The following is a 15,790-nucleotide window of genomic DNA, read 5'->3' as shown; positions in this document are numbered from 1 at the left end:
CAGAACAAAGGGGGCTGTTAGTCATGAGAACACCCCTGCTTTTCACCTACGATGTCTGCTGGAACTAACAAGGACTGTACCAGGGGAAAGGATTGGGCTCAGACTAAGAAGGATTCTAGTCTGTGAAAGTATCAGAGGGGTAGCCGTGTTAGTCTGGATCTGTAAACCTCTCCAACGCATCATCTGTGATCTACAACCCATCCTGGACAACGATCCCTCGCTTTCACAGGCCTTGGGAGGCAGGCCAGTCTTCGCCCACAGACAACCCGCCAACCTTAAGCATATTCTCACCAGCAACCACACACCGCACCATAGTAACTCTAACTTAGGAACCAATCCATGCAACAAACTTCGATGCCAACTCTGCCCATATATCTACACCAGCGACACCATCACAGGACCTAACCAGATCGGCCACAACATCACCAGTTCATTCACCTGCATGTCCACCAATGTAAATACGCCATCATGTGCCAGCAATGCCCCTATGCTATGTACATCGGCCAAACTGGACAGTCCCTACGTAAAAGGATAAATGGACACAAGTCAGATATTAGGAATGGCAATATACAAAAACCTGTAGGAGAACACTTCAATCTCCCTGGACACACAATAGCAGATTTAAAGGTAGCCATCCTGCAGCAAAAAAACTTCAGGACCAGACTCCAAAGAGAAACTGTTGAGCTTTAGTTCATTTGCAAATTTGATACCATCAGCTCAGGATTAAACAAAGACTGTGAATGGCTAGCCAACTACAAAAGCAGTTTCTCCTCCCTTGGTGTTCACACCTCAACTACTAGAAGAGGGCCTCGTCCTCCCTGATTGAACTAACCTCGTTATTTCTAGACTGATTCTTGCCTGCATATTTATACCTGCCTCTGGAAATTTCCACTACATGCATCCAACGAAGTGGGTATTCACCCACGAAAGCTTATGCTCCAATACGTCTGTTAGTCTATAAGGTGCCACAGGACTCTTTGTCGCTTTTTAGTCTGTGAAAGAAGCTTATTGGAACATCTCTGAGGGTGAGATTTTACCTGTAAACAGTTTCTTAATGTATTAGGCTTAGACTTGTGTGGTTTTGCTTTATTTTGCTTGGTGACTTATTTTGCTTTGTCTGCTATTACTTCGAACCACTTACGTGACGGTTTACAGGGTAAACTCATAAATTGTCCGCCCTCTATAACACTGATAGAGAGATATGTACAGCTGTTTGCTCCCCCAGGTATTAATTACTTACTCTGAGTTAAAAAATAAGCAAAAGTGATTTTATTAAGTATAAAAAGTAGGATTTAAGTGGTTCCAAGTAATAACAGACAGAACAAAATAAGTTACCATGCAAAATGAAACAAAACACGCAAGTCTAAAGCTAATACATTAAGAAACTGATTACAGATGAAATCTCACCCCCAGAGATGTTCCAATAAGCTTCTTTCACAGACTGGACTCCTTCCTATTCTGGGTCCAACAATCACTCACACCCCCGTAGTTACTGTTGTTTGTTCCAGTTTCTTTCAGGCATCTCTTGGAGGTGGAGAGGCCATCTCTTGAGCCAGCTGAAGACAAAATGGAGAGGCTTCCAGGGCCTTTTATAGTCTCTCTCTTGTGGGCGGAAACCCCTTTGTTGTTCTGTGCAAAGTCACAGCAACAAGATGGAGTTTGTAGCCACCTGGGCAAGTCACATGTCCATGAATGATTCAGCTTTTTGCAGGCCGACGCCATTGTTTACATGTTAGTTTTAACGTTCCCAGGAAAGCTCAGATGTGGATTGGCATCTCCCAAAGTCCATTGTCAGTTAAGTATTTCTTGATTGGGCACTTACTGAGAATAGTCCTTTCTCAAGAAGCTGACCAAATGCTTCACTGAGGCTACTTAGAATCAAACACATTGAGATACAAGTACATAGCCAATATTCATAACTTCAAATAAAAAAATGATACACACATACAGACAGCATAATCATAACCAGCAAACTACGACCTTTCCATAGACAGCCCACTTGACCTCCTCTGTACAAGACCTGGTGGAACCATAGGACCCTGGTTGCAACAATGATCTATACGGTCACAGTTCATGTCAATAACATCACACCCTACCACTTAAATCCTACTTTTTATACTTAATAAAATCATTTTTGTTTACTAGTAAACCCAGAGTAAGTGATTAATACCTGGGGGAGCAAACAGCTGTGCATATCTCTCTATCAGTGTTATAGAGGGCGGACAATTTATGAGTTTACTCTGTATAAGCTTTATACAGAGTAAAACTGATTTATTTGGGGTTTGGATCCCATTGGGAACTGGGTATCTGGGTGCTGGAGATAAGTGATCCGCTGAGCAGTTTTTGGTTAAAGTCTGCAGCTTTGGGGGCATGGACCGGACCTGGGTCTGTGTTGCAGCAGGCTAGCGTGTCTGGCTCAACAAGGCAGGGTTCTGGAGTCCCAAGCTGGCAGGGAAAACGGGCTCGGAGGTAACTTCAGCACGTCAGGTGACAGTCCCAAGGGGGTCTCGGTGACCGGACCTGTCACAGAAGGTTTTACTAACTTTTTAAAAATTTCGTTAGGTTTCTAGCAGATTTTTAAAAGAGAGGGAACTGATTTTTACTGGTGTTTCTGGAATGCAATGTGCACTTTAAATGAATGTACTGATGAGTTTATTAATAATAAAAAGTCTCTATTTTTGCTTGGCCAGTAAGAAAATACTGAAATAAAACTATTCAGCAGGCTCTCTGGCTTGTGTAGGGCTATTTCGTTCTTTCACCGGACATGTAAGGGGCCTGTGACCCACATCCGTAGTGGAAGCCTTATGGTTCTCTCTTTAGCACCAGCCCTGAGTAAAATGAGCTGAGTGCTGGAGCAAACCCTGGCGGGTTGGAATGGGCAGTGAGAACTCTGCAGGACTGCTACAGCCGCCGGTGAAATTGCTGCTCCTCCATGGAACTGTCTGGTTAGTGGATAGGCCTGTGTTCTTCCCCCACCCCTCTCCAACCTCCTCTGAGTGGAGAAGGGCCATGCAGAGATGTGTTCGGCAGCACCCAGGGGCCTGGATCCCCAGTGCGGGCTCCCTGCAATACGCCTCCCATGGGACCCTGGAACCAGACTGGTTCTCCTGTGTTCCAGCATTTCCTTGGCCCTTAATTGGACCGCAGGACGATAGGTGATGGAAGGGTATGTTTTCCCAATGCTACCCCAGAGCAATTTAAATTGTATTCCCTTAGCATTGCTGTACAGTGGATGGAAATACACTGTTTGTCTTTGGTCTGAATTGCTGGTTTTCCCTGAAGATTACCACTCCATCTGAGAGGTGGTTCTTTATGCTAAGGGAGTGCGCAGAGCAACTCTGGACTGTGTGTAACTTATAATTAATGTCCTTTCCTCCAGGATAGAACAGCCAGGCTCAGCTTAGGGGATAGAATGGCACTGATTGTTGTTTCCCTAACAGATCGGAGGAGCCTCAGGTCTAAGGGGGTTGTGGGGATGAACAGAGGCTGAAGTTCACATCAGTAGAAATTTTGCAACTATGTTCCCTTTGATCGTGCTGCGAACGTGCGCCCGCCACTCATTCAGTTTGTGATGCTGTAGCAAAAACAGAGTTGGAAGGATTGATTTAGGTTAATACCTACCCTTATGGTTTCAGTGTTTAGGATCTGATTCCTAATAGGGCACAATTTTCATCAATGTCAGTGGGAATTTAGCCCAAGGCTGGACTGTAGGATGGGACTATAGGTCTTCAAATAAAAAGTTTCCTAGGTAAGAGCTGCAGTAACACCTCCGATTGCAGTGTAGACCCACCCGCTGCCAGGGTAACCCCCAGGGCCTTGGTGAAATGGGCCGGACACGGCATTCTATATTGCATACTGCACAGTAGGTGTATGCACAGCATGCTAAGATGAGAGCTCCACTGAAATGTACTCAAAATGACAAGACGAGACAAATGCATGTTTTTCCGGCCTCCACCTGCCCCTTTCTCTTCCCTTTGGAATCACAGAACATCCGCATGGTCCTTTCAGCCATGGCTCATGTAAAAAAGTAACAGTGGGCAAGTATTTAGTGTATCTTGACTGTCTTTCTACATAATTTAAAAAAAAATAGCTGATTTCCTATGCAGGACACCTTTAATATAGCAGGACTTCAAGGATTGTTGTCTGGGTGTGGAAGCAGGGACTGGGCATACAGCCCTTCTGAAGTCTAGGAGGTTGAACTGCTGGATAAATTCAGACAGCATCTCAGTACCTGGAGTGCTCTTCTGCAATCAAATTTAAATACAATTCATTGCGTAGCAAAATAATTTCCAAAGCGATTGCTCCCTTTAAAACGTTGATTTACAGTGTACCTTGCAGTATTTTTGAATTGGTCATGTGAGCTTTTCCTAACAGAGCTTTATAGAAACATGCGTCCTTTATCTCGTCATGCTGTATCTAGCTAAATGTCGTTACGTACTTACCTACATGCTCTACTTTTACCTTTGACCCAGTTTACTCAGGAGCGTCAGTTCCAGAGCTAGTGTCGTAATTGATGTGATGAGAAACAGAGGGTTCCAGGAAGAGTGTGGGAATAAAGGAGGCCACACCGATTTCTTAATTCCGTATCTACGTCACTTTAATTTGTAGAGCTGGCAGCCTCTCTCTCATTCACATATCTTCACCTAACAGCCACACCCAAAGCTGGGGGACGAGATCTTCAGCTGGTGTAAATAGGCATAGATCTATGGACTTTTCTTAGAGGTCTGCTGAGTTACATTCGCTAAGGATCTGGCCCAGAATCTTTGTGGTTTACAGATATGATCAAATTACTCATTGCAAGTAACATTTGTTGTGAATATAGCTTTTTTTTTCCTGTTTGCAAATGGATCCTGGTTTTGCAGATATTTGTCATCCAAAAGTACCCATTGAATAGTTTATGCAAACAAATGTCAGTGTGGTTTGTTGCAAACAGTTTTCACAAACAGCCAGCAGCAGTCTGATTACTCATGAACATCTAATAACAATGAACTGAACTCCACTGTTTTAATTTGCCTTTAGGGTAACTGCTGTAAATGGTGTGTGCAAGTACCTTTATTTTTTTTTAAATTTAGGTTGATTTTTGTTTTCCTTTTTCCAAGTGTGGCAGGGCCCCATGAGTACCAAAGAGTTGCTGCTGCATATACAGTGTGACTTTTATACTGGTTTCTTCGGGCAGTCTTTTCATTACTTTTCCTAAGCAAGGGATTGCCACAAGGAAAGATGACATAAATTCACTGGGATTGAGTGGTGCTGGAACAATGTGTATAGTGGTGGTGTTGAGAGCCATTGAACCAAACTGTAAACTCTGTATATGATGGAAACCACTTCAAGCCAGGGCGTGTGGCAGCACCCCCAGCAGCCTTAGTTCCAACACCTATGATTCAAGAAGGATTTTTGCATCTATGTGGAGGATGAACCCTTTAGAACTGCAGTATAGAAGGATGGTGGAGGAGGATCCTTTCCAGTTCTCCGAATCCAGAATTCAGCTAGGAATGCAAAACTGCGTCCACTGGGATTCACGTTTGGTTAAAAACGCTATTATATTCCCAGCAAGCATAGTGGTCCCAGACAAGATGAGTCAACTATGGATTTTCTAGCTATTAACTGCCCTGTGCTGGCAAGGGTATCTGCTGATGCCGTCTGTATTACTTTGAAGTTTTTTGTCTGATTAATCCTAAAAGGAACCAGAGGAGGAACAGAGAAAGCCATTCTGCAATTCCAGGAACCAGGAGCTTTCTCTTTTGGGTTTTAATTTGCCTATGTCCTCTGCACTTTATTTCTGCACTACAAAATCCTGACCTGAGCAAGGGACCTTTCCTCCCAAAGTAGGGATTGAGTGGGAACTTTCCCCCCAGAGAAACTTTTCATGTAACAAAAGGCAGCGGGACGGTGTATAAGAGCTGGTTGCTTAGTTAAGACACGAGAGGCCGGCGTGCTATATTTCCCATCCATAATCCCTGCTAGTAATCCTAATCCATTTCAGATCTCTTGCCTTTTGTAAGTGTCACATGGGGAGGCTTTGAAAGCTTCTCAAAACAACTGTGCAGTAAATAAATCATAAGGTCTGTGCTCTCTTTGGGGACCAGCACATGTGCGTCATGCTGGACGTGCAAAAGGAAATGGGAATTTTCACAGAGTGGCGAAGGGGACGATATGCTTGGAGTAGCTTGTTCATCATTTTAAGGCCTCAGATGGGACTGTCCAACTAAATCATCTCGGAGACTCTTGATCATGTTGGGCATCAAAGGCTGATTATATATATATATATATGTGTGCAAACACGCACAAACAACAAACTACATTAAAAAAAAACAACCCAGAGAGCTTTGAAGTGTTTATCCAAATAAATCCTTCTTTAAACTAGAGAGTGGGGACAAGGTAAGTTTTCTATTTCTTCTTTCTTTGTAGCAGTGTCTTGTGTGGTAGGGTTATTAAATCCCTCCTGTGGAGGGAAGTGGACCTTGATAAAGTTCTTTCGCTATTGGCTGTGTGAGACGCAGTGTTTTCTAAGTGCAGTTCTCTTTGCCAACACCCCAGCTGCTGCTCGTGTGCAGATGACTGTGTTTATAAAACATAACAACCCTTATCAGCCTATGTCGGGATTCAATTTTACTGCAAACAGTGGAACACGTGTGTTTGCTATCAGGAGGTAAAGACAAGCTGTTGGGTCTTTAGTGTCGGTTACCTTTAATTTTTTCTTGTTGTTGGACTTTTATTTTAATCTTTTTTTTTCCTTGCAAAATCTTAATTTGTAGTTACTGGTGGTTTGTAGATGACATGGTAACATCTTCCTTTTTACAGCAGGCTTGGCCACGTTCCACAGATGTTCCCACTACTTAGTAATACAGTAGAATCCTGATTATTCCAACTCCCCCTTATCCTATCCATCCTATCCAGAGGTGCTGGAGCAATGTGTATAGTGGGGGTGCTGAGAGCCAACGAACCAAACTGTCAACCCTGCATATAATGGAAACCACTTCAAGCCAGGGCATGCAGCAGCACCCCTCGTTCCAGCATCTATGATGCTATCTAATGAGGTGCCAGTGTATGTCTATTCTGTTGACTCCGTCTGTTGAATTCTGATTATCTGAGCTCTCGATTATCCACGCATATCTGGAGTTGCCGAAGCAATTTAGATTCTATTGTATAAGCTCCCCATAATGTACGTCCTAGGTAGAATCTTTCTCAGCTGTGTTTCCACTTTGTAACAATGCATTTTGCTGCACCTAAACAACATAGTGTTTTCGCGTGGGATTCCTATAGCTATGGCGGCAAATTCTGTGCTGGTTTACATCCTGGACAATCTCAGGGAAGTTCATGTAGCTGCTCAGTGCAAAACTGAGTCCCATAAAGTTTTTATCAAGAATATTAATTCTTGGGTTGCCCGGGGAACTTTTAGCTCTGACTTGCAAGTTATTTCTTTTTTCTAAGACGTGCTCTGACTCAAACCTTGTTTTTTCTTCATCATTTGCCTTTTTAATATATGTATTCTGGGTGTTTAGAAAACTCAGTGATAAGAATCGTCACACCAAAACAAACTCGCAAATCTGCAAAGATTTATTGTAGTCTCAGTTTGCTACCTGACCCAACAGGGGAGTATATATGCTGCATTGGTAGGAGGTGTGGACTCTTGCAAGACTTGTCTATATTTAAGGGCAATGATTACAACACTGCTGAGCAGGGAAAGGGCACTGTGCATATGTGCTTGTTTTTTCACGAAGGCGTAACTTGTGCTGCTTTGCTGGCTGGCTCAACCTGACTGGCAACGCAGTTGTCATTCTTTGGTGCTTTTGTTCTTTCTTTGTCTCGTGTTTTTTCATCCGTTGGGCTCTGGTTTGAAGAGTAGGTGGGTGTTCTTGGTCACTGTGCAGTTTTTTATCACTGTTGCTTTGCTTTTTAATATCTGCTTATTAGGACGGTCTCCGTGCACTCAGACTGTGCATTTTGCATCCACTCCAGTCTCAGAAGGAATGGACAGGAACACCTTAGCTGTGTTAGCCTTCGGGACGACTCTGCTCGTTCTAGCTTTTTCTGTACCTGGAAGGGGTATGAGCTCATAGGCTGTGTCTGGGGTCTCCAAAACAAATGACCGGTTGAATGATGAAACAGGAATCCCACTGGCTTTGTTTTTTGATTGTTCCCCAGAGTGAGAGATTTCAAAATTTGGCTGATTCCTAAAATGTGTGCTGGCTGGGTGCTGTCTTGGCACCCTTGGCAATGGTGAGAATTAAAGAGAGTGGCTGGGATCCAAGCAGTTCATTGATGGTGTAATACCCCCAGAAGTAAAACCAGAAGGTGAAGAAAAGCGGTATTTATTTAACAAAGCTGATTATTTTCTTATGACAGCTAGTTGTTTATTTTAGACCTGTCACTACTCCAGCTGTGATATAGCAAATAGATTTAAATGCCATCCCTGTCCTTTAATTCCTCATCATTAGGGATATACCCTAGGGAGAGGGCATGCTTATGTGTGTGCAGACACAGACACGGATGTAGTGAATGAATGAATGAATGATGTAGTGCAGCCCCATTGTTATTTATTTTAATATGTCAGGTGTTTCTGACCTGGGACAGGTCCTGATGAAGGGAGGGGAGTGTAAGACACATACAAAGGCTTTGCTTGCTGACATGTTGTGCTTGCGGCTCGCTTTGCATCATTCTCAGGCTATGACACCCCCAAACTCCCAAAGAAAAGTCCCATGTATAATTTCATACGGTTGTCATCCCATATTTAGAAATGACTAAACTTGTTCAGTGCCAGGAGAATGCATTCCTTTAATTGCCCTCTTCTGACTAACTTTATTGTAGTTAACCTTTCAGTGGACTACCTGATCCGTCCCCTCCACTCCACCCCATGCATACACAGGAAATGCCTGCCTCCAGCTGTCTTCTCAGCCCACCTTTCCTGCTTCCAGGCTCCTCTCGGGCATCCTATCATTTATCTGCACCTCTACAAGCTCTGATTAGTGTGACCCTGCCATTCAGGCTGAATTTCTGAATGGACATTTGTAATATGCATTGTTTCCAGGTGAAAATGATCTAATTGCATGGCGTGTTTGTGATCCTGACTGGCCTGAGACGAAGCTATTTGGCCTGAATTTCTTAGGCAAATCATAAAATATGGTCTAGAGTGCATAAATATTTGTCTAACAACCTTTCACTTTTTATAAATCAAACCAAGGTTCAGACCAGTTAGTCTTGTGGGTTACCTACTCTTCAAACGTGGGAGCCTAAAGTTAGCCATCTACATCAATATGTTGATACCTAAATACTGTACCTGTTTTAGGCACATCATACAGACTTGGCTTGTAGGTACCGAACATTCTAAAACATCTCTGTTTAATTGAAAAACAAAATACCTTCAAAATTTCCTTCCCTATATCTGACCTGAAGCTTAGAACAATCAAACTGGAGAGCATGCCAAAAGAATCCATCCCAGGTTGTGTGCAGATGCACAGTATGTTGGGAAAATTAGATGTCAGGGTTATACTTGATAGACCACCTGTAAAGCTGTGGCTTCTGAACCTTACTGAGTATTAATATATTCAGGATTGTCTCCCAGCAGCTTGGGACACAGGGCACCCATCCTGATTCTGATTGAATGCTCTTTCCAGTGCTGCTTACTTGATTTTGATGATACTGTATTTATTTGCAACCCCATAGAAACATCGTTTGGAGATCATGGGATGTGGTAGTTCCACAAATGCCTACTACTTCCTGCGGAAATCGGAAAAAGGTGAGTGTCTCTCATAAAATATTTCAGTCTTTCCTGAAGTGGATTATAAAGGTCCTGCTAGAAAGTCACAAATATTCAGCATAGAGATGCATCAGCTGTATTGCCTGATGACATTGTGTGGCCCAGTTGTATAGTTGAGTGTCCCATAAAAAAAGACATTCAGTTCCCAAAGAAGATAATGGTAAATAGCTTTTAGCTGAGGCTGAGATTAAAGGCAGAGGCAAAGCTGTGAAGCAAAGCAAATCTGTTGCAGTTGTTGCCCACCTTAATTTGTCAGTTACTGGTAAACATGCATGTATTGTGCTCCCATGCTCTGATAGGAGAGCTGTGCTGGCATGAACACTACTTTCTACGGACTTTGAAACTGAAACCAAAACGAAGGCCGGTTTGTGCAGTGAGTTTGCCAAACCAAACTGGGATGATGGAGAATTAAGCGCTTTGGCTCTTTTAGAGGTTAGATTTTGTGGTTAAGCAGGTTGACAGTGTCTATTTTAAATTGTGTTAATGCAATGATCTTCTTGTCTCGTCACTTGTGATTGGGCTTGACAGAGTTCGATTTTTAGTTTTTCTAATTAAAATCGATCACGTCAATGTTTATTTTTGAGCTTCTTTTTTATTTTTCTCTATTTTAGTTTTCACAGATATAGTTTCATGATGCCAGCTATATGATGGCAATAATGTGTATTTGTAGCTCTAATATAGTATAAACTGTTTTTTTGTTTATTTTGGAAATAAATGAAATAAAAAATCAGTTTCTCAACAGAATGCATCAGTTATCTAAGGCTACATAACAGTATTGGAATCATTTTGAAAAAAATCAGTGTTTTGATTTTTTTTTTTTTTTAACTGAAACCATTCAGCAAAACAGACACAAATTATTGCAATGTTTTGGTGGCACCGAATCTGCATTTATCGCCCAAAAAAGTTTTTGGTCAAAAAACCTTGCCCAGCTGTAAATACAATAAGGCATCTAGATATTGATTACCATGGTACTTTAAGTTCAGTGAAGTCTGTATATATTGTTAACCATGTTCTGTATGTTCCTATGTGTTCCTCCACATTCCCAAGTAATCTCGGTAAATACAGCCAGTATCTTACATAAGTATGTTGTATGCAGTGTTGTTGTATCCATGTCAGTCCCAGGGTATGAGAGAGACAAGGTGGGTGAGGTAATATCTTTTATTGGAGCAACTTCTGTTGGTGAGAGAGACAAGCTTTAAAGCATGGCTCTCTCACCAATAAAAGATATTGCCTCACCCACCTTGTCTCTCTAATAAGTATTTTGTAAACATTAGGGTTAAAGAGCTCCATGTCACACAGGGTGCTCCTGGTAGCACAAACACAATAGATACCCTTGTATGTTCCATGTGCAGAGATACCCCTAACAGAGCATCTTAAACCTTTAACCAAGGCCCTGTCCACTATCCAGCCATGGTATTTGTTGCTGAGTCTATCACATACCCTAGAATCATGCTTCAGTATCTTTGTTTTAACTGTAATTGTTTCCAGCCCTTATGGTTGTGACAACCACTTTGAAAGGATAGCTGAGTGTACACCTGTTCAGTACTGTCTTCCTGAGTCCATAGACAACCTGAAATACTAGCTCTCAGTGGCGACAACGGCTTCAGTCATTTCAAATGCCTGTTAACTCTGAAACCTACAGATGACACTTTAAATAGAAACTTTACTAATTTCATTGCTGATCATTTTACCAGAAACATCCAGTTAATGTTTATTCCGCAATCCCAAACTGCATCCCCAGCTGCCAAAAGACTCACATGCCGTGTACCTGGCTGTCAAAATAATCAGCTTTCTCCTGCCGACTTCCCATGCAGCTGCGCTCGTCAGTTAAAAACGAGATCTGTGGCATACTGAAAACTAGAACATAAAATGGAATTTAATTTAAAATAAATAAAACCTAGGAGACTGGTCTGAGTGTAATATTCATTTTCAGATTTCATTCATTTAAAAACTGTCTGTTATTTAATGAGACTGTAACAGAATTTGTCTGCTACATCAGAGTACTACAGAACCAAAGGTGTTGCTGTGGGGTTCAGGCCCAGCTTGCTGCAGCATATACAGGGGCTTGTCTCTAACAGCTGAACGTAATCTTCAGCTTTTCTTCAGACGAGGAATCTGAGTTTTAAGCTATGCATGTGCAACTAAATATTGGATCTGTTATTTGGTCCAAATTGTCCCGTGTCCACAAAATCCATGTGGATTCCCTGCCTCTGCAGCTGCATTACTGGTTTTTCCTGGACCTTTCAGAGCTCTGTGGAGAAGGATTAGAGGCAGAGCCAGATGGACACATATCATCTTCCACCAGCCCCATGGCCATTCTGCGGGCAGTAACCCTGCATTCTGTGGAATCACCTGGGAATGTTTCTGGTGGAAGATATGGGCTGCAGAAACCCTGGCAGCATGATTCCATTAGACCCATGCTGCAGTGGAACCAGGAAGGGGACAGCCTGGACAGGGAGCCCAAGAAAGAGTGCAGAAGGCCAGGACTGCACACACATCTCAAAGGAGCCACTGGGACCAAGCCCCTGCCCACTTCCCAGCGAGGCGATCTCCGATCTCTCTGATGGAACGGTGGAGAGGAAGCTCCACAAGAGAAACTTCAAAAACGTCATTTCAACGTACTAGATCATTTCCCACTTCTAACCTCTGAGTCTCTAAGATGGGGAAAGCACCGCTATAAAACCAAAACCCCACAGCCTCCCCTTGTAGCTCTAGTGTGAAATTCCCACTTCTGATGCTGTTCTAATGAACAAGACGACCAGATCCTCAACTGGGGTAAATTGGTGTAGATTGAGGCCGTGGAGCTTTGCTGAGATAGCCAGATCCACAGCTGGTGTATCTAGAGTTCTTCACCAATTCCAGTTCCCATTTGAATACTTAATTTTCTTTTATTTGAAGGCCATTCCATTCACTTAATGTGGACAGGATTGGTTAGACTAATTTTCAGTGAGGAATCCAAGTGTCGTTTGAGTCTCCCTTTCCCTTCTTTTCAGGCTTGAGATCATTGCATAAACTGATCCAAAGCGCCCTGAAGTTAACGAAAGTCTTTCCTGGTAGACTTTGGATCAGGATCTAAGAGCAGAGATCTGCCTTTTTGAAGCTGGTTCTTTTTTAACCATTTGGGGCTTTCTCCATTTTTAATTCGTGTGAGAGTTTCCCGCTGCAGCCAGAGTCCCTGCATATGCCTGAGTAAAATGTAACCTCATTTGTTTTATTAATGCTACAACAGGCCACCAGGGAGCTGCCTTCTCTCTCACGTCCTACCTGCTGCTAGTCGGTTGCCTTGGCCTCAAACTGATCCTATGTCTCATCTGCTTTTTGTACATTGCCTGTTGCTCCAATGTGATGTTTTGCTGAGCAGTGTGTAAACCCTGTGTCACATCCTCCATAGGACAGAATGGTTTTGTCCATTTGTCCGCATTGGGAAGCAAGGGCGTTGTTGCTTCCTTGAACTTGTTCTCCTGAGCACCCCAACTTTCCTGAATGTTTGAAATTATGGATTGTGAGAGGTGCCTGTTAAGTAGCCACTGAATGGGGGGGTATAACCTTTTGTAGCTCTGACCCCTCCACTGACTGAAGTCAGAACTAAACTCCAGTCTCCACACAGCATTCCTGTGTGCCAGGTACCCAGGGCCGGCGCAACCCATTAGGCGACCTAGGCGGTCGCCTAGGGTGCTAACATTTGGGGGGCGGTGACTGCGGCGGCCGGATCTTCGGCCTCCCCGGTCGTCGGTATTTCGGGGGCGGGACCTTCCACCGCTTAGGGCAGCAAAAAAGCTGGTGGCGCTCCTGCAGGTACTTATTGCAGGGTGTCAATAGAAAACGTACTCTTCAGGGTGTGGGTGGGGGAGGGAACGGAGCAAACCAAGCCACTTGAAACACTAGGAACCAGGCAGCAAATAAGACGTGGTTGAGGTGCTTTCACATTTTCCTTAAAGTGAATGACGTGGTCAACCTGGAGAGGGTGAAATCTTCCATCTTGCTATACACGGCAGGGCCAGAGGCACTGGAGATCAGTGAGGCATACAAGCAGGAACATGAAGGGGACTCCAGACTGCTAGACAGTTATCTAGGGTTGCCAGTTTTGGTTGGACGTGTTCCTGGAGGTTTTATCACATGACATAGTCTTTAATTAAAGATTAATCTTCAATTCCTGGAGACTCCAGGACAATCCTCAGCAAAAATGTCACTTGTGCCAGGCCTTATTTTATTTTCGTATGGTAACTGTATTATTTGGGAAATATGGTAGTATGTGATCGTCGGTGAAGACTGCATTGCAATGCTTGTGCACAGAGGGGCAGTGGTGAAGATGTGTATGGTCTTAATGTTGTTATTTCTTGACTTTTGTATGTTTAGGCATGTAACCTTAATGTTATCTCAGAACAGGATAGATTCTGCGCTGCTTATGCGTCAGTTTAAAATTTACCAAAATAATGCACCTTACTTCGTATTTTTGTCGATGTATCTTAAAGTTGCTAAGAATCATAAATCTTCACTTAGGGTAGGGAACCCACGCTGTTGATTGATCTACTTTTGATACCGTGTAGAGGTTTGAAAGTAGGGTTTCCTTAATTACACAGGCATTAAATTAAAATCAGTCTATTCAACTCCCTAGTTGTATTTCTAATGTGCTCATCACTGTGGTATCTAGGCAGGTTGACGTTCTTCCAGGGAAGTTTAATTAAGGGATACTCCTGGAGAAGTCTCATTTTAGTGACCAGATTTGGTTATTAATGATTTCAGACAAGGTGAAAAGGGCAATATTTTATTCACCATTGATTTGGGTTTTTTTTAATTGTATTTGCTACAATGAACGGGCATATTTTAGTTTCTGATTACCTCTGTTTGGGTTTGCTGAACAAGCGGAGTTATATCCTCTAGTGAATAGTTAAGTGTTGGTGTGTATCTGTTGTTCAGTTTATTGCCCAGATCCTCATAAAATGTGGAAAAAATCTGTTTCTTTTCTTTCTTTTTTAATTCAGTGCAAACACTGCCAGATGCAGCTCACCCAGGTAAGTTGGTTGATTAGAACACATGGCTTTTTCAGTTGTGCAATTGCAATGATATATAAAACAGCACAACAAAACAGTCGCTTACTTTAGCAGCACTAAATGACTCACGTGATGTTAGATGCTCAGTGTATGGTCACTATTGAATCTTTTGTGGACTTAGAAGATCTGGTTTTAAATGTAAATGACTGGTAACTCAACTTTCTGAGGGCTGTCTTTGCTGTTTCTAATGTGCAGTGGCTTTAGGGAATGAGGGAAGGACTGCTTTACATAGGGAGACTGGGTTTAAATTTCAGTCCATGAATTCAATTTAAGACCCTTTATTGATCCTGGTTTCCCAGCTGGCTTTACTGGGTGGAAATACCTTTTCCCAACGGGGGACAAATACGTGGCAATGGGCTCTTTAATCTCACAGACGAAGGTCGGACAATATCCGGTGGCTAGAGGTTGAAACTACACAAATTCAGACCAGAAATAAGGTGTACGTTTTTTAACAGCGAGGATAATTAGCCATTGGAACAATTTACCAAGGGTTGTGGGGGGAAGTCTCCATCGCTGGCAATTTTAAAATCAAGATGTGATGTTTTTCTGAAAGATCTGCTCTAGGAAATCTTGTGGGGAAGTTCTGTGGCTTGTGTCAGACAGGAGGTCAGACTAGGTGAGCACAGTGCTGGCCTTGGAAGCTATGAATCTGCCGAGCGTGAGGATTGAGACCTCATCTCTCGTGTGTGTAATCTGTCACTTCCAGCTTGGATTACTGCAGTGTGCTCCACGCCAGCCTAACCTTGCAGACCGCTGGGCTGCTGCAGCTGCTGCAGAACATGGTTGGCCATAGAGAGTACATTACGCTAACAGTCCAAAGGCTGCACTAGCTTCCTGTTTGCCCCCAGGTGCAATTTCAGGTATTCATTTTGATCTTGAAATCTTTGCCGGGTTTAGGTCCTTGCAACCTGAGCTATCTGCCTCCCCTCATGTCCCATTGCCCTGGTGAGATCAGCTGAGGTGCTGTTACTAAGTCCTTAGA

At 43.0% G+C, this 15,790-nt stretch overlaps 1 protein-coding gene across 1 annotated transcript in view; it reads left to right on the top strand.

Annotated features, from left to right (window-relative positions):
- The first annotated feature begins 9,681 nt into the window (after nt 1–9,681).
- PPEF2 (protein phosphatase with EF-hand domain 2) overlaps nt 9,682–15,790 on the top strand; it is a 31,288-nt gene continuing 25,179 nt past the window's right edge. Inside the window, exon 1 of the mRNA XM_024211105.2 lies at nt 9,682–9,736. Within this exon, the coding sequence (XP_024066873.2) occupies nt 9,682–9,736 (55 nt within the window). The remainder of the gene's footprint in view (nt 9,737–15,790) is intronic.

Source organism: Terrapene carolina, unplaced genomic scaffold (genome assembly GCF_002925995.2).
Source record: "Terrapene carolina triunguis isolate 2854851 unplaced genomic scaffold, T_m_triunguis-2.0 Scaffold136, whole genome shotgun sequence".
Taxonomy (NCBI): Eukaryota; Metazoa; Chordata; order Testudines; family Emydidae; genus Terrapene; species Terrapene triunguis.
This window is presented reverse-complemented; position numbering and strand designations above follow the sequence as displayed.